This window comes from Gymnoscopelus braueri, assembly GCF_963280865.1.
Source record: "Gymnoscopelus braueri genome assembly, chromosome: 6".
NCBI classification, from domain to species: domain Eukaryota; kingdom Metazoa; phylum Chordata; class Actinopteri; order Myctophiformes; family Myctophidae; genus Gymnoscopelus; species Gymnoscopelus braueri.
Window position 1 is genome coordinate 25,692,850 of NC_137607.1, and position 24,061 is coordinate 25,716,910.

At 41.8% G+C, this 24,061-nt stretch overlaps 1 protein-coding gene across 1 annotated transcript in view; it reads left to right on the plus strand.

Annotated features, from left to right (window-relative positions):
• raver2 (ribonucleoprotein, PTB-binding 2) overlaps positions 1–24,061 on the plus strand; it is a 97,025-nt gene that overhangs the window by 53,863 nt on the left and 19,101 nt on the right. Inside the window, exons 5-9 of the mRNA XM_080431591.1 lie at positions 4,871–5,062; positions 13,861–13,978; positions 19,522–19,604; positions 19,777–19,875; positions 20,711–20,822. Of these exons, the coding sequence (XP_080287717.1) occupies positions 4,871–5,062; positions 13,861–13,978; positions 19,522–19,604; positions 19,777–19,875; positions 20,711–20,822 (604 nt within the window). The remainder of the gene's footprint in view (positions 1–4,870; positions 5,063–13,860; positions 13,979–19,521; positions 19,605–19,776; positions 19,876–20,710; positions 20,823–24,061) is intronic.

Consider the following 24,061-nt stretch of genomic DNA (forward strand, 5'->3'; position numbering starts at 1 on the left):
ATATGGGCGCTATCAGCGGAAAGAAAATGAAAGGGTCTTTCTTCATCAAACTTTGTGACAGACAAACGCGCGCACACACACACACACGTGCATACGCACACACACACACACACGCACAGGTTTCTTTTTTTCATTACGCAGTGATTTATGTACCAGTCTCGGCCCACTTGCAGTGCAGTCTTATTTGTCATGCACATTCAGAAGTAATGATTAGCGTGTTTGTATTTTGTCACGCGTGTTTCTTTCTGGCTCATTTCCTCACAGTCCCGCCCCCTCTCCCTCTGTACAGTACGCTCACCACACTCACTCACTCACTGATGGTTCTTGGAGATTAAAATACTTTTTACTCCGTACCCCAATTCCCCCCTTCTCCTTATCACGCCCACCCCATTACTCTCTCTCTCTCTCTCTCTCTCTCGATTTCCTCTACCATCAGTGGTGGATTGGTTCTGTTTATTTGCATGCATTCTGCTTAACCCATTAAGACCGGGAACGCATGTGGCTATTCAAAAATAGCAGATATACAAGCTCATAGTGCAAAACAAATTGTACTTTTTTTGCGAATCTTTGAATATATATGTATGTTTTAAAGCGAACATTTTTAACTCTGATTTGTGCTTCTGGGGTCCCTGGAACATCATATTTCGAGATGGGGGTCCGTGACTAAATGCATATCATTTTGGGGGTCCTTGACATGGAAAAGTTGGAGCACCACTGATATAGCAACTCTAAAATAGCTGATCTACAAGTGGCACTTGGGGCCGCGCAATGAGCTTGTAGATCTGCTATTTTTGAATAGCCAAAGGAATCTTAAAATGACACAGATGTGTTCCCGGATTGAATGGGTTAATGTATACCATGATGAAGGCGTATCGACCCACTCCTCTCGGCAGCCATCCATTTAGCTTCACTCCTTCCACTCCCCCTCCCCACATAGCCAACGCTCTCTACCCCTCCTCTCTATCCGTCCGTCTATCCATCCAGCCAGCCATTGATATCTTAGAACGGGGGTCTTCAACAGGGAGTCCGGGACCCCTAGGGGGGTCCTCAGAGTTACTACAGGGGGGGCGCCAAATCTTTGTGTGATAGGATTTTTTTTTTTTTTTACATTAACCACTTGAACCCTCGCATTCCTATTCCGAGGAGAACTTTACCCAACAGATTTACAAGCTCACACAACGCCTCGCAGCAGCTCTGTAGATCGGTTTAGTGTCGAAGGGAAAAAAGAGCAGACCAAGTACAGAGTGGAAGGTTTAGTTTACTAAGTATTGACGGTTTTAAGTGGTTAATCAAATGTCCGAAAATACACATTAACATGAATCCAACGAATATGAAATCTATGAAAAAGTTTCATCTGCAACACAATTTTATACAGTATAAGCTAAGGGGGTCCTTGGACTGAAAAACATTGAAGGACCCCCCTGGCTTAGAACAACCTCAGCAGATGAATGAGAGGAGAGGAGGGGTGGTGGGAGGGAAGGGGTTGGATTGCGCCATGATACTGAAACCCACTGTGGTTAATATGTCTTAACCCCTTAAGACCTGAAGCCGATTCGACAATATGTTTCTATATCAGTGGTTCTCAAACCTTTTCATGTCAAGGACCCCCAAAATGATATGTATTTGGCCGCCGACCCCCATCTCAAAATATTTTGTTCCAGGGACCCCCCAGAAGCAAAGATTTGAGTTAAAAAGGTTCGCTTTAGAAATATATATATTCAAAGATTTGCACACATTTTCAAGATTTTTCAAAAATAGAGATCTACAAGATCTACAAGCTCATAGCGCGGCACTCGGTGCCGCGCTATGAGCTTGTATATCTGCTATTTTTGAATAGCCAAAAGTGTAAAGTATGGCTTTTTAGCTTAATGGGTTAAAGTGATGTACTGTAAACATTATAATTTACTCTCACAATACTGTATACTCACTGTAATGATGAGTTTTTTTTAAATTATGAATGATCAATGGACTATGAATATATATTTGAGATGCATGCTGATTTCACACATCTCCTTATGCTACTGCTGTGTGTGTTTGTCTTTGTCGATCATTTACAATGGAATGCATAATTAGAACTGCATTAAAAAATTAATTAAGGAAATGATTAATGCTACTGGCGGAAACTAAGCATAACCTTTTTATGTATTCTGTATTTGGATTGAAACATGAAAGGGGCAGTTGTTGCATTCTTAGCCAAATAATCATTATTTCTGAATAGCTTTCATTTTTCAAAGCGTTTGTGGTAAACCTATATTCACATAATCTAATCGCCCTTGGCAAGATCCATGTTATTTCCGTGGATGAGGGCAAAAAACCTCAGATCTTTGTATTACAGTCAAGATACTTAAAATAGCCTCACAATCATGATCACTTCCGCGCTGTCAGGCCGTTCTTGGCGTTATTTTATTCATGTAGTTAAATTGAATTCATTCATTATTATGCCCATATACCAGTATGGCAGGTGGTTTGTTTTTAACCAAAAGTCATTAGCTTTTAGCTATAAACTAGTAGCCCTTTTAGCCAATCCATTACCCATTAGCTATAAGCCATTATCCTGCATGCATTATTTAGCTGCTGAGCCATTGGTAGAACTGTTGACACTTACTTCAATGAAACTTGGCTTCAGCAGGAATGCTACTACAGTACAGTAGGTACAATATATACCCACAATAAATCTCTGCTATTTGAATTTTTAAAAATTGAAAAATCCAAGGACCTTCTGTTCCTCATATTGGAATGAGACCCAGGGGTATTTTGCAATGTGGCCATTAAAGTAGATGATCTTGTTTGTAGTTGAGGTGAGTGTGAAACTACTGTTATCTCCACCAAGCCGAAGGCTCCAGACAGAGACTATGTTTTCGCCCCTGTCCGTTTGTGTGTGCGGAGCTAATGTAACGAAGTCCAAATTGCAAAATCCAAGTCAAATTTCTTATTCTTGTATAGATCAGAGTTTTAGAAAATGTGTTTAATAATTTTTGCCTATAAGGACATGCCCAAAATAGGGGCACCAGGTTGTAAATGGTTAAGATATACTGTATATGCATTTATTTTTATGGTATAGAATTTGATTTAGGGCATTTTGCTCATTGACACACATAGCCATGGAATCAAGAATCAAAGTCTTTTGTATGCAGACTGTATCAAAGCAGACTTTTTGTACAGTATGTTTGTATCAGTCTCAACTCCAGAGCAGAGGAGCATGTAACATTCGCATCAAGTGGAGATGATGTTTTCCCTGTCGCTGCTGGACAAAAGAGCTGTGCCAAGCTGTTTTACCTCTGTCATAACACGCACACACACACGCACGCACGCACACACACACACACACACACACACACACACGCACACGCACACGCACACGCACACACACACACACACACACACACACACACACACACACACACACACACACACACACACACACACACACACACACACACATACATCATCCCCCTCATCCTTTATGAAATAGAAGTGGATATAGGAGGCGTTATTTTCTATGTGAAGCTTGAGATGAAGGTGTTTGAGTGTGTATGTGTTTGTGCATGTTTTGATTCTGCATCTGAACATTTGGTTAAAAACTGCTCCAGTTAAGTTGCTCAGTTGCACGGCCTTCAACTTCAACTAATACATGATTATATTTAGTATGTTTAATTTAATAATATTTTCTATTTTTGTAATTTCTTGGCAGATATGTTTTGAACGTTTTGCTTTCATCAAATGTACTGTTCTTTGTAATATTGATTTTAGATAAGCCTTAACCACCAAGTCCCATATCGTCGGTGTCCAGGATCAACCAGCTATCTCCATTTTCAGCTTCTTTTTCTTTTCATAAATCAACGCTATTGAACACCCTTTACGTCTGTGTAAAAAAAAAAAATGTTTGAACCAATGAAAAGTATTAAAAAGCGCCTCTGACAAAACCTCCATTGGATCCTCAAACTGTCCGTCAACACCACGCAACTCCCCCCCTCTCCTCTCCTGCTGCCTTTGCACAGCACAGCGCAGAGCGCACTGCGCAGTGAGAGGAGGAGCAGCACATAAACAAACTAAACGGCAGGGTTTTTCTCCCCGTAGTCTGTTAAAACTATGCAGTGTGCCTGTTTATCAAACGTAGCACTGACGCTAATGTTATGAAAACAAGTAATTATATTTCTAAAATCTATGAAGTGTTTAATGAGGAGAGCAATGTGACAAGAAGAAAGGCGTTCATAGCATTTCTGTCGCGTAGTTCTACTCAAACTTAAAGTCCTGCTTATTATTGTAGGCCTATATAATAAGTGTCATGAAGCATCAGGGATTAATTCACACGTGATGCATTGTGAGCTTGGAGATCCATTGTTAGCTTTTGGGAATTTAGACCCATTTGAAACCTCTCCCTCAGCAGCGGAGCTATTGTCAGCTGTTCGGACTCCTAACTCAACTTGCGCTGGATTTGGGTAAAGTGGTGATAATATAATGAGTAATGACACATCATGCAAGTATCTGACAATATATGAAGTCACTATACCAACTTTGATGAGGCAGTATTGCTTTGTTTTAAAAAATATAAGGTTTTCTTAATTTCCTGAAAAACGTATATTTTGTTTTTCCATTTCCTGAAAAATGAGCGTTTTGGAGTTAGCTGGTTGCTGCTGGACAGCAGAGATATACTTGGTTGTATGACACAAGCGAAAATAGCTGATCTACATGGTCACAACATGTCACATCGTGACATGATGTGAGGTGTTGTGAGCTGAATTTATAAAATATCTTTTTTTATATATCTTGAAAAATCGTGAAGCTTTTTAAAATGGGAACAACCAGGGTTAATGTGGTAAAAGGGTATGTTTTCAACTGATGCACATGTGTGTGTTTGTGTGTCCCATAGCTGGCTCAGGACGAGGGCAGCCCCGTGCGGGGCTTCGGCGTGGTGGAGTACGAGAGCGCGGAGCAGGCGGAGGCGGTGCTCATGGAGATGGACAGAACGCTGGTGGGAGGACAGGAGATCCGGCTGTCTCTGTGCACCCCGGGCACCTCGGGGCGAAGCACGCTGGCTGCACTCATCGCTGCACAGGGAGTGGTACGTATGGAACAACAAACACCACCACGTCCGTGCATTTATGTGCACACGCCTACACATACAGTACAGTACATGCATGCATGCATACATGTATGTGCACATAAAGTGTGCAAATGTAACCAAACAGACCCTTAACTTATACAGATCTATAAGCTCATAGCGTGGCACCGAGTGCCGCGCTATGAGCTTGTAGATCTGCTATTTTTGAAAAATCGTGACAATTCGTGGCAAAATCTTGGATTCGATATTTTTTAAAGCGAACATTTGTAAAATATTTAGTTCCAGGAACCCCCAGAATAGAAGCAAAGATTTGAGTTACAAATGTCCGCAAAAAAAAAGAAAAAAACGTTTCATGATTTTTCAGAAATAGCAGATCTACAAGCTCATAGCGCGGCACTCGGTGCCGCGCTATGAGCTTGTAGATCTGCTATTTTTGAATAGCCAAAGAAATCAAAAAATGACACACAGATACGTTCCCGGTCTTAAAGAGTTAAGGTTGCCTTTGGTTTGCATTTGCAGAAGAAGTGCTCCTCGGAGCACAGGTCTCCGCCAGGTCAGGTAGGTTATTGTGGGCCAGCAATGTTCGGAATTCACCAATCAGGATGGAATATGACAAATCGGACGGATCACTTGACTATAGAGATAATGTATACCGTGATGTTTGGACAGCATTTGTTGGAGTAATATAAAAAACACTGTTTTGCTAAAATCGGCCTGGTGGCGCTATAATAGGGTAATGTTAAAAGGGTGGCATTTGTTCCTCAACGTAGTGCGAATGTGCTTGTAAAGTTTCACCGCAATCGGACGCTGCGTTCATGATTTGCGGCATTTTGTTCAAAACGGGCAACTCCTGCAAACTTTAGATGTCAGTCTTAGCCAATCAGGATGGAATATGAAAAATCTAACAGATCCGTCTTGATCACATGACTATAGAGTCATGTGTACCGATTTGCGTGAAATTTGGATTAAATCTGAAGGAGTAATATAAAAACATTTATTTTACATAAGTCCGCCTCCTGGTGGCGCTATAAAAGGTAGATGTGAAAAATGCAGGGCAAAGGTTTTTCCTTGGCCTCTAGGGAGTGCCCATACAAAGTTTTACACCGATCGGTGCAGTTATAAGTAAAAACACGAACCGGCCTGTCATAGCGCCACCATGAGGCTGATTTGAACATTTTCAAGTGGCATTTCTGCCCTTCATTTCCGCACTTCTGCCCTTCATTTCTGCACTTCTGGGAATATGTGTGCAAGATTTCACGGAAATCGCACACTGTGTTCATGATTTGAGGCATTTTGTTCAAAACTGATCACTCCTGCAAACTTTGGAAGCCAATCTTAGCCAATCAGGATGGAATATAAACAATCTGAAAGACCTGTTTTGTTTAATGACTATAATAATAATAATAAACTTTATTTGTATAGCACCTTTCATGACATGAAATGCAGCTCAAAGTGCTTTACAGAGCAAGAATACAATTACAGTTAGAACCAATTTAACAATAAAGCAAACAAAAATAAAATAAAATAAAATAAAAGCAAAGGCATAAAACAACATTAAAATAGGCAATACAGTGAGGAATAAAAAATCAACCAAAGAATCAGCTAAAAGCAAGAGTGAAGAAATAGGTCTTGAGCTGTGCTTTAAAGCTATCGACAGAGGCTGCCTGTCTTAAGTGTAATGGGAGTTTATTCCACACTGTCGGTCCGTAAAAGCAGAATGCTGCTTCACCGTATTTTTTATATGTCATTGTAGGCACCTCGAGCAGGTCAGCACTTGGAACATATCTCTCTAGGCAGTCAGAGAGGTAGGAAGGTGCCAGACCATTTAGAGCTTTATAAACTATTAAAATAATTTTAAAATCAATCCTAAAAACAACCGGGAGCCAGTGTAGTGAAGCTAGAACTGGAGTGATATGTTCTCTCATCCTAGTTTTAGTTAAAATTCTGGCTGCCGCATTTTGAACAAGTTGTAATCTGTCAGTTGTTTTCTTTGGCAGGCCAGAGTAGAGTGCGTTGCAGTAATCAAGCCGAGAGAAAACAAAAGCGTGGATCAACGTTTTTGCATCGTCTAACGACAGATAGTCTCTAATTCGCGCAATATTTCTAAGATGAAAGAAAGCAATCTTGGTGACATGATTAATGTGTGTATTAAAATTCAATTCAGAATCGATAATAACCCCCAGGTTCTTTACTGTGGTGTTACTTTCTACAGCCAGGTTACCAAGTCTACTTGTTATTGATTCTCTCTGCTCACTGGAGCCAATTATGAGAACTTCTGTTTTATCCTCATTTAGCTTAAGAAAGTTCTCACTCATCCAGCATTTTATACTGGACAGACAGGTCAACAATGGGTCTAGAGCGCAGGGGTCGTCTGGAGCTACTGAAAGATACAGCTGGGTATCATCAGCTGAGATATTGTGAGATATTGTGTACCGATTTGCGTGATGTTTGGACAAAATCTGTAGGAGTACTGTCAAAAAAAATCTGCTTCCTGGTGGCGCTAAACAGGCCCATGGGAACAATGTGGGTCAGAGGTTCTGCTATGGCATCCAGGGAGTGTGTGTGCAGTTTCGCTGCGAGCAAGCCAACGGTGCCGGAGATTAGCTGTTCACAGATGGACGGACGGACGGACGGACGGACGGACAGACAGGGTGCAAAACATAGTCTTGGCCAATCCACACAGGATTCACAGCAAAATCCTGAGTATTCATTTAGGCTAACAGCCTAGCCTCAGGATTTTTACTGTGTGCGATAAAGAGGCGCAGAAAATCCCTTCAGTCAGAACCCTTTCAGTTGCTTGTCAGAGAAATGCGTGCACATTAACAACAATGTATACACATGTGCACTCTAAATTATCCATACTAAGTACTACTAACTAATGTAATGCATTGTAATTTACTCAGCCTTGCAAGAGGACAACAGTTTCCCTACTGGCAGCTTGCAGTGGGTTGTTGCATAAGACCAGCTGTTGCCTGTTTTATGCAAATTGGGGTTTGAAGTTAAAATCAAAAACAAAAAACACTGAGGGAAATCTGCCACTCCAAGAACTTCTCATTTGTCCTGGGAACTAATTAACCACCTAAAACCTACGTACTTTGTTGACCAGAGTCCCCCCCCCCCCTCAAAATCGCCGTTCTACAGGCTCACACCACGTTGCTATGTGAAGCACAGAGAGCTTGTAGACAATATGTAGTGATATGTTTTTGCAGAATGTTTGCCCCCAGCATAGGGACACTTGGGTTCATGTTGTGTTAACCCCTTAAACCCTCTATACTTAGTAAACTGGACATGAGTTGCCTACTGTACTTGGTCCGCTGCTCCGCTCTTTTTTTCCTCAACACCAAATCTCTTCGCCGAAAATAGACGATCCACAAGCTTATAATGCTATTTTTGGCGAACATTTCCTCCAGCATAGGGATGCCTATAATATATAGAGTTCATGTGGTTAATGCCGATTGTAACCTTTCCCACTAAAGAGACGAGCCAGATGTTAGTGGGTGTTAGGTCTTTTTTTGTCCAGTAGGAAAGGCCCCTTAACTGTATTGTCTCTCCTACAGGGTATCGGGGTGGAAGAGATGCACTGACAGTATAATTATAGTTCTATAGTGTACTGTAGACCGTCTCTGTCTGCCTGAAATAAACCACACCCTCACACAGCAGCAACACATTCTGACACGCACAATCTAACACACCCATTATCCAGAGAACGCAGACACACATACAGTAAGTGGCCCTACAGTATGTGTGTGAAGATGAGCATGTACTGTACGGTACATATGTACCTGAATGCATACAGTACACACACACTCACACGCACACGTTTGTATTACTATACTTGCGAGGACATCAACATTTTAGGAAGCCGATTTTATCGGTGTAATAATGTTGTCTGTTTTGAACACAAGGCTAACACAGTCATAGAACAACTGTTGTTGCAGACCCAGAGTTTATTTTCCCCCAGAGAGAGAGACGGTCTAGCCTTGAATTTCAAAAGCAACAGAGTAAAGGGTGAAAAAACGTTGGTGATAATGGACCGGTGCTCTGAATGCCAGCGCGGTGACACAGTGACACGGCCTCGTTTCTGAGGTGAATCAGCTGAGGTGTTTCATTGGAGAGATGAACTTAACCCATTCAATCCGGGGAAAGCATGCATCTCTTGTCATGTCTTTTGGCTATTGAAAAATAGCAGATATACAAGCTTGTAGCGCGGCACTCGCGCTACGAGCTTGTAGATCTGCTGTTTTTGAAAAATCGTGAAAATGTGTGCAAATCTTTGAATACATATTTTTTTTAAGCGAACATTTGTCAAATATTTTGTTCCAGGGACCTCCAGAAGCAAACATTTGAGTTAAAAATGTTGTTTACCAAAAAAGATATGTATTCAAAGATTTGCACAAAATGTGTTCAAAAATAGCAGATCTACAAGCTCGTAGAGTGCCGCGCTATGAGCTTGTAGATCTGCTGTTTTTGAATAGCCCAAGGTATAAAATAATGATTATAGCTCAAATCTAAAATGACACAAGATGCGTTCCCAGGATTGAACGGGTTAACCAAAGAGATGTGAAGCAAGAGGTTAAAGGACTTCATTTCATACTTTGTCGAGTGACCGTGTCGTGCGACAAAAGCGACGCGTATTCATCTGAAAAGAGTGTCGACGTGAAACGTGTGTCTATCAGTACAGACATGAGGAGAGAGAGAGAGCTCTATCAGTACAGATATGAGGAGAGAGAGAGAGCTCTATCAGTACAGACATGAGGAGAGAGAGAGAGCTCTATCAGTACAGACATGAGGAGAGAGAGAGAGCTCTATCAGTACAGACATGAGGAGAGAGAGAGAGCTCTATCAGTACAGACATGAGAGAGAGAGAGAGAGAAAGCTCTATCTCTATCAGTACAGACATGAGGAGAGAGAGAGAGAGAGCTCTATCAGTACAGACATGAGGAGAGAGAGAGAGCTCTATCAGTACAGACATGAGGAGAGAGAGAGAGCTCTATCAGTACAGACATGAGGAGAGAGAGAGAGCTCTATCAGTACAGACATGAGGAGAGAGAGAGAGCTCTATCAGTACAGACATGAGGAGAGAGAGAGAGCTCTATCAGTACAGACATGAGGAGAGAGAGAGAGCTCTATCAGTACAGACATGAGAGAGAGAGAGAGAGCTCTATCTCTATCAGTACAGACATGAGGAGGATTTTTTCAACTAAAGTGTTTAAGATTTTTTGGGGGAAAAAACACAAATCTTCTCTTCGGTAGTCCCTGTGCGCAAAACATTTTCAAATGCGTGTCCGCAGGCAAATACATAATCAATTTGTGGGGGTCCTTGACATGAAAAAGTTTGAGAACCACTGCGTTAACGCTGAACATCCATGAAAGCCATGTCAAGGTTCAAGGTTCAAGGTTGTACTTTATTGTTACAGTTTGTGTACAGCTACAGAAGAGTAAAATATATATTTGTTTGGCTTTCTTCAGATAAAGTAATAAAAAAAAATAAGAAGATTTAACCCAATTTTATCTGTGTCATTTTTAGATTTGAGTTAAAAAGCATTATTTTACACTTTGACTAATAAAAAATAGCAGATCTACAAGCTCGTAGCGCGGCACCTACGAGCTTGTAGATCTGCTATTTTTGAAAATTTGTGAAATTATGTGAAAATCTTGTGAAGATATGTATTATTTTAAAGCAAACATTTTTATATACAATCTTTGCTTCTTGGGGGTCCCTGGAACAAAATATTTTGAGATGGGGGGTCCGCGGCCAAATGAATATAATTTTGGGGGTCCTTGACAATTATGAAAAAGTTTGAGCACCACTGATATAGCAACTTATGTTTTTTTTTTTTTAACTGTTGGGATTTAGAAGACATTTGTAGAATGTAGCTTCAGGTCTTACCCAGGGTAGTGCATATAATCTTGGTAATATTATCATCAACAGCATTGTTTCAGTAGCTGCCACCTAGCTTTATGTAAACATAAAATGATGGTTTATTGGACCTTTAAGAGATAAAGAGCTGCTCGTTGCCATTGGCCAACCTTGTGTTCAATATGTGAACGCTATAAGGACCAGATGGCCCTGGCTGCAACCTCCTCCCCTCTTCTCTCTCCCTCCATCCCTCCATCCTCCCCTCCTTCCCTTATTCACCACTTCTCACCCTCACTCCTCACCTCCCCTGTGTGTGTGTGTGTGTGTGTGTGTGTGTGTGTGTGTGTGTGTGTGTGTGTGTGTGTGTGTGTGTGTGTGTGTGTGTGTGTGTGTGTGTGTGTGTGTGTGTGTGTGGCTGTGCGCGTGTGCGTGTGTGTGTGAGAGAGAGGGAGAGAGTGATTGTGTGGGTGTGTTGTGTATTATTTGAGCCTGCAGCCAGACTGATGCACACTGACATTTTCTTCTTTCTTTAGGATATTCTATTCCTCTTCGCCTCTCCTCTTCTCTCCCCTCTTTCTCTTCTCAAAGACGTTGTCGGCTATGTCTGGTCTTGTTCGACACACACGCACACACACGCACACGCACACGCATATGCACGCACGCGTACACACACACACACACACACACACACACACACACACACACACACATCGTCACATATCATGCACATATTACACTCTTTCCTTTCCTATCTCCTTCTCCGTCTCTCTCTCTCTCTCTCTCTCTCTCTCTCTCTCTCTCTCTCTCTCTCTCTCTCTCTCTCTCTCTCTCTCTCTCTCTCTCTCTCTGTGTCTGACAGGCTGAAGTCAAGGCCCCTCCATCCATGTGATTGCTGCCCTCCTTCCAGGAGGTGACAGAGGGGTAGAGGGGGGCTGAAGTGAAGTGTGGCTCTTGTAGCTCCGGGGCAATATCACCATCATGCTAGTGTTGTGAGAGTGTCTCTCTCTCTGTGACGGTGGGCTAGCCGGCCTGCCACACTCTGCTGTTGCTCACTGTCAATACAGTGAGGGCCCCGCTCCATCCATTCTACTATATTAACCTTTCTTTCGCTGCGACGTCATCTAATTCATTTTAATCACATTTTAAGGTAGGGCTGGGCAATTAACCCAAAAATATATTGAAACCGAGATTAGGACCAATAACCGACTAAGCGGTATAGCGTGGCACCGACTCGGTGCCACGCTATGAGCTTGTATATCTGCTATTTTTGAATAGCCAAAGAAATCTTAAAAGGACACAGTTGCGTTCCAGGTCTTAATGAGTTAAAGATAGTGAAGTTAGTTGATTTATAGCCAATGGGTTGGCTTGGCCCACTCAGGGAAGCCAACGCCTACACCCTCCCACAGACACAGAGGTTCAGTGCGTCCCCCACAGACCCCCACGGGGCAGAGAGAGAGAGATACAGACGTTTGTGGTTTTTCGGTTCTCGACAACCGAGATCCCACTCATATACGGTATATAGATATAGATAAAAGAGAGCTGCAGGCTAATCGTCAGGGTCTGATTTGACGGAATCCCTATTGTTAACGATACACTACAGCATATTGATGCGTCCCTTATAGATTTGAGCGAGACATTGATGGAATGGGGTTGTGTGTGTCTATCTACATAAATAGATTGTCTTCTGAGCCTGAGGGAGAGGAGAAGGGTTCACACACACGCACGCACGCACGCACACACACACACACACCCGCGCACACACACACACACACACACAAAACTACAAATGATGTGAGAAATGTGAGAGAGAGAAAATTACAAACAATTATTTCTCCCACGTCCTTACACCTGTAAAGCTGTGATGTTTGAAGTATTGTTGGCATGTTTGTAACCTTCACATGTAGAAAACAAAAACGAGCACTCTCTCTGTCTATATATAATGCAGTTCGCCGGGTGCACGGCGAAGATTCACAGTAAAAAAGCAATATAGCCAGCACTCCCAAGTCCTTCTGGTACTTTTTTTCTCCATTTGCGCACGGACAGACATAGCAAACACGGACGCGTTTCAACATCAAGCCTTCCTCAGCGTGTAACAATACACCTGAGGAAGGCTTGACGCCAAAACGCGTGCATGTTTTGCTGTGTGTGACTACCAGGATGTTAGACACAGGTGTATGTGATGAAGGCAATTGTATGTGAGTAAATGCACACAGCTGTTGGATGATTATGAAAAGGACAGTAAAGTAAAGACAGTAAAAGGCAGTCCTGTCTCCATGTGTTTGTATGTTAAGATTGTGGATATCAAACACTACAGCGCATATGAAATAAAAGTACCAGAAGGACTTCGGAGTGCTGGCTATATTGCTTTCTTATGTTTGTAACCTTGCCTTCCTCTATACATCCTAACCTTTACTCTCTCTCTCTCTCTCTCTCTCCATTTAACAGTTTCTGCTCCCTCTTCATCTGTCTGTTCATCCTCTCTCTCTCTCTTCCTCTCATGCCTCCCACACTCTGCTCACAGACAGTGACAGAGTGGCTCTCTCTTTTTTTTTCTGTCTCTGATTACATAACAAACGGGTATCATGCTGTAAACACGTGTAATGACACAACTTGGCCATCGGAAGCTCCTAATGACGAGATTGGATACCCACGTATGTGTGCTCGCGCGCGCACACACACACACACACACACACACACACACACACACACACACACACACACACACACACACACACACACACACACACACACACACACACACACACACACACATACACACACGCCTACGTCTCCACATGCATAAGATATGTGAACATCTTGTCAGCTTTTCTAATTGTGTGTGTGTGTGTGTGTGTGTGTGTGTGTGTGTGTGTGTGTGTGTGTGTGTGTGTGTGTGTGTGTGTGTGTGTGTGTTGTGTTGTGTTGTGTTGTGTTCCAGATGCTGACTAGCAGAAAGGGCCTGCTACCAGAGCCCAGTCTGGCCCAGCTGTTGACCAGCATGACCAACCCTGCTGCCCTTCAAGTTCTCATCAGACCCTACCACACTGGGAAGAGAGGTACAGTTACACCCGTGGTTCTCAAACCTTTTTCATGTGAAGGACCACCCAAAATGATATGTATTTGGCCACACAGACACACAAATCTTCACAATTTTTCAAAAATAGCAGATCTACAAGCTCATATCGCGGCACTCAGTGCTATGAGCTTGTATATCTGCTATTTTTGAATAGCCAAAGTATAAAAGGTTAAAATGATTGTGACTATATTAACACATTTTGCTGGGGACGCCCTGGTACCCCCCCAAGGACCATTGGGGGTCCCCGGACCCCACTTTAAGAACCAATGCAGTACACCCACGCATGCACACACACACACACACACACACACACACACACACACACACACACACACACACACACACACACACACACACAGAGTATCCGTCAGTATCCATATTGACACATATGTTCACGTGTCCTTAAATAACGCTGACAACTGTTATGGGGTATGCCAACGTTAATTACATTAACTGTTCGCACAGTATATATATAGAACGGAGGGACTCTGCGTTGGGTTTCATGTCGTTCGTGTTTTACTTTGAAGCACTTCTGTCCCCTGAGTTACAATATTCAGCCCTGTCCATCATGGTGTTTTGATGGACAACAGACACCATGTGTGACGGTTTATACTTGCCTGACGACGGTGTCGCTCAATGAAAATAGCAACAATGTCCAGCGTACAGTAATAATGAAAATAAAAAAACGATGCATAATAGTAGGTAAAAGTAGGTAATAAGGTTATAATGCGAGGTTATTTATGCAGTGGGTGTGAAAAAAAATCAGTGGTGAGTGGTGCCTTTGATGAGTTCATTATGCGCATTATTGCAATCAGCTGCAGCTGTTGAGGCCAGACACAAACATGTTGAGGCCGTCCGCAAACATACGGACGGACAGACAGACAGACAGACACACACAGGAGTGGTTGGCACCACTCAAAAAAGAAAAACGATGCATAATAGTAGGTAAAAGTAGGTAAAACGGTTATAATACGAGGTTATTAATGCAGTGGGTGTGAAAAAAAACTAACTATAACTAAAAACTTACTATATTTTGCAGCCACGAAAAATATTCAAAATATAGAATATACAGAACATAAATTGGATAATACATTAGCAACCGGGATATACAGAATATATACTGTGTTTATACATAGTAAATATTATGTGGTGAACTAAAGCAATTCTGAGCTATGGCACAATACAAAAGCGTAATACAGTTTGTATACAAAGAGGTGTGCAAAGAGATTTGTCCAAGGTTGTTTGTAATAAGGGAGTATTTACAGGTTAAAGACAGTTGACGTGGCAGTTGGGACATTGTTCAGGTCTCTGTTAGCCTGAGTGAAAGAGTTCTTTCTGCGTCGCTTTGTGACAGCACTATGGTTGGGATCCGGAACTGCATCCAACATTGTGGATCCGGAACAAACCGGTTCCATCACATTTGGAACCGTTTCCGGAACCGGGTTTTTCCCACTGTCAGAGCTGGTATGGAGACTTCACGTCGGCTATACAATTACAATTGTATTGGTTAATTGGTTCTCAAACTCTTTGGAACCAAATCGACCTGTAAAGGTCCATTTCGGAGCGTTAAGAGGGAATCGTTTAAGAAACCGGAATCGTTTAAATCATACATGGGCAACTGGCGGCCCGGGGGCCACATGCGGCCCCCACCTTCACTTATGCGGCCCGCAGGTTAATATCGGAATACTGATATATTATTGATTTCAGCTGTTACAATTCCAAACATGCAACCATGACCCGCTTTAATTGCTTCAGTCTATATCAGTAGCTTAATGACTAGTATTAAAATGCTATTGTCTTTTTTATGTCCAATGTACTTGTATTTAAGTTCATAAAGTATAACTAAATACATTTGAAATTAAATAAAAATGTTACTTTTCAGGATTTCAATTAAAACATAGCACAAAAAAAAAATCAGGATTCCAATTAAAGAATAGCAAAAATAGCAGATCTACAAGCTCAAAACGCGTCGCGGTGCGACGCGTTTTGAGCTTGTAGATCGGCTATTTTTGCTTCTTTTGTGTGACATAGAATGGCGAAGTACGGCATTAATTTACAAAAGAAAGTTAAAATACGGAGATAAGAGGTGTCTCTGCCAGACAGTATATGCTATGTGGCCCTCTGGAGTGAGTGTGGAAATATAGTGGCCCTCTACATCATCAAAGTTGCACACCCCTGGTTTAAATCTTAAAGGATCCCAACCCTGGACAGCACAGGCATTATAGCCTGACTGCAGCCGTATACAAACAGCCCATTGTCAGGATGATGGTGGGTCCTTTTCAGACACCTTGTGGAATATGAGTCCTGCACAGGGGAAGGGAGTCTCCATGGTGTGTTTGGCACAGAGTGAAGCACTCTCTGCTGGGCTCGCCGGTCCTGGGAGGAGTTGTTCCCATACCAAACCGGTGATACTGTAGAGCCTAGACCCCATCAGAATGCTCTGAGTCGTAGCCGAGGAGAAGGATTTCAGGACCTTCTTCTGTGACACTTTGAGTCTCCTCAGCTGTCTGAGGTGGTATACTGCAGGCGCTGCTTAGCCTTCCTGGTCGCAGTGTCTGTGTACTGTAAATAGTCCATGACAATTCCACAAAGTGATGTGCACACCAGTGGTGGAAAGTAACTAAGAACATTTACTTTACATTTACTATAGCAGATCTACAAGCTCACAACGTGTCGCATCGCGGCGCGTTGTGAGCTTGTAGATCTGCTATTTTCAAACATTTTAGTACTATTACTTTTGGTACTTTAAGTACATTTTGATACATTTTGATACCAATACTACTACAATTAAATGTAGTAAATCAGTGGTGTAAATGTACTTAGTAACTTTACACCACACGCACACGCACACACACACACACACACACACACACACACACACACACACACACACACACACACACACACACACTTGCTGTCAAGATGGGAGCGAGGGGCATGCATAACCTGGGAGATGGCGTCATCTGTGAATCTGTTGGGAAGGCAAACTGTACTGGTTCAAAAGCATACCGTATTTTATTTTTAAAATATTTTAGATTTTTGGATTGGATTCCATTACTTTCAGGATGATATGAAAGTCATCTCACAGATACTTGCTTAGATCTCACATATTTTAAAAAGGGATGCCCTTGAACGGCCACATCTTTCTGAGCAAAATGAGGCGTGAGGTGTGTGCAGATTGCTTATTTTGATTTGCTATTTAAAAAAACGTAGCAGTACTCTGAATATTTTCATTCTCGCAAAAAAACAGCGCTGCGTCGCTGAACTTTCGTTATAATGAAAAGTTGAAGAATTGTCTCACCGACAGACTCTTCTTCATAACCAGCCGTCCACACACACCGTGGTTATTTGATGAATGCCTAATCAGGTATTAAAATGAAGTCGTGTGACATCAGTGGAACAAATGAGAAAAGGAAGGAGAGAAGGTGGGGGGGGGGCTCTCTTAAGGAACTGCGACCACACAATTAAAGTCTAAAATTAGGCCCCCCCCCTGATTAAATGTTAAAATGTCTCTACCTATTCTAGAGGGAGCTACCATTAGCATTTTGACACATACATTTATTATGAGGAGGCCTTGTGATCCGTAGAATGAACACAAAGAAAGGGATGAGAGAAACAGAGAGGAGGAGTTGATACGGAGCTAGCTTCAGAACTCTCTCTATTGTAGATTTTTTAATGAGTCTTGAAAATGAGATGCAACGCATTCTAGTCATGATTCTATCTTCAAAACTGGGTGCTGCATCCTAAAAGTTAAAGTTAACCCATTCAACCCAGGAACGCTTTTAGCTATAGCCATTATTTTGTACTTTGGCTATTCAAAAATAGCAGATCTACAAGCTCATAGCGCGGCACCGAGTGCCGCGCTATGAGCTTGTAGATCTGCTATTTTTGAACAATCGTGAAAATTCGCGAAAATCTTTGAATATATATATTTTTCAAGCGAACAATTGTGATTCGAATCTTTGCTTCTGGGGGTCCCTGGAACAAAATATTTTGAGATGGGGGGTCCGCGGCCAAATGCATATCATTTTCGGGGTCCTTGACATGGAAAACTTGGAGGACCACTGGTATTGTAGCAACATACGGTTTTCAGAGAACTGCTTTTGTAGATGTGTGCCCAGATTGAATGGATTAATAATGATAAAGAAGTTCCTGCTTACCACTGCGGAAACGAGGAGTTTTAATCCTCTGCGGTGCCTCCGGCTTGGCTGGGCATCCATTCGAACACAATTGGCCCCGTTGACCTGGCTTCCGCACAGGTTGGCCCGTTCGGGCAGAGCCTCGGGTTCTGTGAAGAAAAAAAAATCTATTACTCCCCCAAAAAAGAAATTTAAACTGCCCCTAGCGGCCTAACGGTAAGGCCGACGGAAATGGCAGTGGATGTGTTGGATGCAGCTCAAAGTGAACTTCACTCAGGTATCTAGTTTGTCGCCGTCCGACCTTCCTAGCCCGTGTTATTAAAGAAAAACGGGCGACAATGGCCAAAACTCAATCGAAAATCGGCGATCGAAAATCGGCAAAAGTGGCCGTTTTCAGGATGTTTTGGAACAGAAGGTTGCTCATAATCTGCTCAGTTCAAAGCTTGTTGGACGCGTGACTTTGAGGACATTAAGCACATAATGACACCTTTTCGGGTTTTCGGGCTTAAAAGTATGATAATTGTTCTGGCCGGGCCGAGCCTCGGGCCGGCCCAGTAGGGCCCAGTTAGGGCTGGGCCTTAATTTTCAGGCCTGTTGAGAACTCTATTCTGGAGATTCTACAAATGTCTTCTAAATCCTGTAATGTTGCTGTAATACCAGTGGTTCTCAAACCTTTTTTATGTCAAGGACCACCCAAAATGATATGTATTTGTCCGCGGACCCCCGTATCTCAAAATATTTTGTTCCAGGGACCCCCCCAGAAGCAAAGATTTGAGTTAAAAATGTATATATATAGATTTGCACACATGTTCACGTTTTTTCTTTTTAGCGGTGCCAGCCGCTTTACACTTGACCGTGTGTATTTGTTTACTTTAAAGTAAAAAAGTGATTAAAAATACTTTAAAGTAAATAAATTGAGTAACAATACTTAGGAGTACTTAAATTGAGTAAAAATTCTTAAAGGTTGTTAAAATGAGTAAAAATACTTAAACATAGTTAAAATGAGTACAAAATACTTAAAAGATGATAAAAAAAAAAGAGTACAAATACTCTTTTAGTACCGCCTCAATACCAGCACCCACACATCATATAGAGTAGTACCGTCTGAATGCCAGCACCCCCACATCAAATAGATTTATTTTGTACCGCCTGAATGACAGCACACACTCATCAAACAGAGTAGGCACCGCTTACACACACTGGGTGTGGTTTTTTAATAGCAGATCTACAAGCTCATAGCTTGTATATCTGCTGTTTTTGAATAGCCAAAGAAATCTTAAAATGCGTTTCCTCCAATACTTTATGTGTGAGTTTCCTCTGCTCTGCTGTTATGATAGCAGAACGATGACGACTGATAGACAGTACTTTGTTTCTCTGTTTGTAGGGAAGTACGGCCGTCCTCAATGCCTGCCCTTCTTCAGACCCCCTCTCACCACAGCCCTGCTGACACTGGGCAAAGCACAACAGGTCATCAGAGTGCATCCACTGTGTGTGTGTGTGTGTGTGTGTGTGTGTGTGTGTGTGTGTGTGTGTGTGTGTGTGTGTGTGTGTGTGTGTGTGCGCGTGTGTGTGTGTGCGTGTGCGTGTGTGTGTGTGTGTGTGCGTGTGTAATAATTAATTACTGTGCTGTTTGTTGCAGAATGCTATGCTGGGGAATGGGCTGGTCCTACAGAACCTCTTGCACATGCAGATGGCCCAGCAGCAGCTCCTGCACATCAAAGACAAGCGCATCAGCGATGTAAGACACCTGGTTCACTGTGTGTGTGTGTGTGGGGGGGGGGGGGGTGTGTGTGTGTACATGCAGAAGTGTGCTTTTATTGGCACATGTGTGTACATTATGTGCTAAAAAATTGCCTCAAGATTGTCGCCTTAAAATGTTTCTTCATAGATTCTGAAGCAAAAAAGCAATTGAGTCATTGAAGTGGTGCCAGGGGACCCCAGCTAAATTATTTACTGCTCATATGATTTCTATTTCTGGAACAAGGGTACACATTCAGCTAAATGAAGAGGATTTGGTTTGTACAATGTACCATGAAAGATAGGCTCGCAAAGGAGATGCTGAACTCTCTCCCCTTATGGGAAGTGTAAGGGCTTTGAGTTAAATAAGCCTGAGGATTTTACAGTGTAGTCTATGACAGCGCATGCTACCATAATGACTTCCAATAATTTAGTCCATCTTTCGCCATTGTGTGATAAAATATTCAACTGCACTGAGTGCGCTCCCTTTCGATCATGTAAGTCATGTTCCACATCCCATATGCCAGGGGTTCCCAAAGTTGGGGTCGTGGGAGACTGACGGTGGGGTCGCGAAATTATTTTGGGCCATAAAAAAATATATATATATATATATATATTTATTTGTATTTATTTTTTATTTTAAATTCAACAGAATGGATGAAATACAACCTAAAATGATTACAAATAGTACATTTTACCATTTCAATACATTTCTAATGTGCACCATTTTCCTTTACCTCTCTATACTTCTCTTACCTCTATTCTAACTTTTTTCCCATTTCTTTCTTTCCCTCGCTACCCCTCCCCCCATCTCTCTCTCTCTCTCTCTCTACCAGGCCTCCAGTCTGTTACGGGACCCATCCCGGCTGCTGCTCCATAAAGCCATGTCTCTGAGGCCTCTATGTCCCGTGGCCCTGGGGAAGGGCCTGCTGGGAGACTCCCCCACAGGTGAGACACAGGAACTACACCTTCAGAACTAAGAGACTATTTGGAACTATAAAGGTCCTTACACACCGGGGCGAATTCTTCATGCGAATAAATACGTTTTTTTTAAAACCTTATAAAGTCAATGCAAGCGTCCACATCAGTTTCGCGAAGCTAAAAAGCGTCTTTTAATTAAAAAAACGAGTCCGAATTTTGCGTATATTCGCATATTCGCCGGTGTGTAAGGACCTTAAGAGCTATTTATCTCCACTGCAAAAGCTACTCTCTGCTCTATCCTTGGGCCAAGGATAGAGCCCTGAGGGACACCAGTCAACCAAGTACTGTATACAGTATATCAGTGGTCCCTAAACGTTGTAGCTTGAGACCCCAAAAATATATAATTTGGTGTCTCCCCCGGACCCAAACCTGGGTTTTGAATTAACCACTTAAGCCCTATTTTAGTAGTGACAAATTTGACAATAGCAGATCTACAAGCTTACAATGAGTTATAGATCAGCAATTTTCACAATTTCTCAAAGGACAACTTCACCCATTTTCAATCTATGTTCATATAATTGGTCCTCACTAATGCTCATTATAATATGGTAATGTTTTCACCTACTCACTCTGTGTCTCAGAGGAGGGCTGTGGACAGTTCAGAAACCCGCCTACCAGTGACATCATCGATGGGGAATCCAAGCTAATAGAAACTGCAAGCTTTCTATTCCTGGAAAGTTAGCATGCTATAATGGAAGCCATAGTTCTCTTAATGAAAATCCACCATTTTATCATGACCAATTATATGAAGATAGGTTGAAAATGGGTGAAGTTGTCCTTCAAGTTTTTTATTTTATTTGTATGGATTTTTATTTTATTAATGAAAAAGTTTAGATTTTTTGAAAATGTTTTGAAATAATATATATTCCTTTGTAGGAAACAAGGGTAAAGGCCAACGGATATGTACCCGCGACCCATAAAAATTGAGTGCGCGACCCACAAATGGGTCCCTACCCGGTGTTTGGGAACCACTGGTATATAGGGTTTAAGTAGTTTATTCTGGTATCTAATCCCTGGAATAAGTTCCTATTTGGGACAGTGGGATTAGAGGATGTTGTTGTTTGTGTTCCCGCTCAGTGATGTTTTCAATAACACAGCTATCAGGGTTCCGCTTCAGTTCAACCTGCTGGATATTTGTTTGCTATACAAATCCCCATGGGGAACCTCTGAGTACATTTGCAATTCAAATCTTCCAACTGAGAAAAGCAGTTTGTTTCCTTTTTCAATGGGAACGCTGTATCACAGACTTTCTGAGTGTGTTTGTGAGTGTGGTGCGCTGCATGCATATTTAGTTTTTACGTTATTTTTTTGTGGTAATTTTGAGGCTTTTATACATGCATGCATCTGGGATTGTTTGTTTAACCACTTGACCCATTAAATCATCCGGGAACGCATCTCTGTCATTTTAGATTTCTTTGGCTATTCAAAAATAGCAGACATACATACCCACGCTATGAGCTTGTAGATCTGCTATTTTTGAAAAATCACATTTGTAACTCAAATCTTTGCTTCTGGGGGGTCCCTGGAACTAAATATTTTACAAATGTTCGCTTTGAAAAATATATATTCGAAGATTTGCACACATTTTTACGATTTTTCAAAAATAGCAGATCTACAATGAGCTTGTAGATCTGCTATTTAGTAGATAATAGCCAAAATAAATCTTAAAATGACACAAATGATGCTTTGCCGGTCTTAAAGGGTTAAACCCTAGTTGGGGGGGATCTGTTCCCCAGGGATCTGCACTTAGTCCCCTCCTTTTTTCTCTCTACACCAAATCCCTTGCATCACATTGTGGGCTTGTAGATCGGCTATTTTCTGCAAATATTCGACCTATTTTTCCCGAATGTTTGGCTATTATGAGATTCATAATTTTGTGAGTGTATACTTGCTGTGCCCATACACAGTATTATTAGTGTGTGTGTGTGTGTGTGTGTGTGTGTGTGTGTGTGTGTGTGTGTGTGTGTCTGTCTGTCTGTCTGTCTGTCTGTCTGTCTGTCTGTCTGTCTGTCTGTCTGTCTGTCTGTCTGTCTGTCTGTCTGTCTGTCTGTCTGTCTGTCTGTGTTTATTAAACCCTGGAGTGAATGGAATCTGAGAGCATGAAATGAATGCAGGAACAAGCTGTTTGCAATAACGATGATTAGCTGGGATATGATGCATAAGGCATGATCTGAAATATCATATTTAACTTCAACAGCCAGGCTAAAAGCCTGCTTACAGCTCTCTCGGTTACACTCCAAGAAACTCCAATCTCATTTACAATATCATATCCCCAGGAGCTCATTTTAGATTTGACATATTCCCTTAAAGTTCACAGCATGACGCTCAACAACAATCCATCATTCAGGCGGTAAATCAGCAAATTGTCACCTCCTCACAAACAAACATAAAACACTTTTGGAGGACATTATCTTTCTTTTAAAATTATATATCTTTATTCTTCATGGTAATAATAATAGTAATAATACACTTTATTTGTATAGCACCTTTCATGACATGAAATGCAGCTCAAAGTGCTTTACAGAGCAAGAATACAATTACAGTTACAACTAATTTAACAATAAAGCAAAAAAGAAAAGCAAAAGCATAAAACAACATTAAAATAATAGCAAAAAGGCAGTGAATCTGAATGGTAGGCTACACAAAATGTCAACTCTGAGTCTAAACAGATATGGGTGCAAGGTGAGGTAATGTAATTTGAAATGAAAGGAAAACACTTGCACTCACAAGTGCATGTTTTCTCCTTTCCTTTAGTAATAGTACAATGTGTATGTGACATACACCCATCAGAAATTCACATCCCCCAAATGTTCAGTCCCCCAAAATCAGTCCCCTGAGGTATTATTGTGTGGTTACATTAACCAAGACACTCTTGATGAAGGTCCAGAGGGACCGAAACGTCTGTCAATTTGAATAAAAACTGATGCTGCAGATTTTAGTTCTTGAAATACTTTTTTCATGATTGCTTCATTGGTTACATTAACAACCGTTGTACTTGGGGAACATACTTTATGAACCCCCACTATATACTACCACTATTTCTGACATATTTCTGAGAATAGAGTGAACTATGAGCGTGTGTCCACAGCTAATCTCACGCACCACTTGGCCCATAATAATTTAGTTCCTCGGCTGCTGTTAGCGTGCACAAGACAAATTAAAACGGATTGGCGTAGTAATTTGCGAGACAAGCTGCCGGTAATATA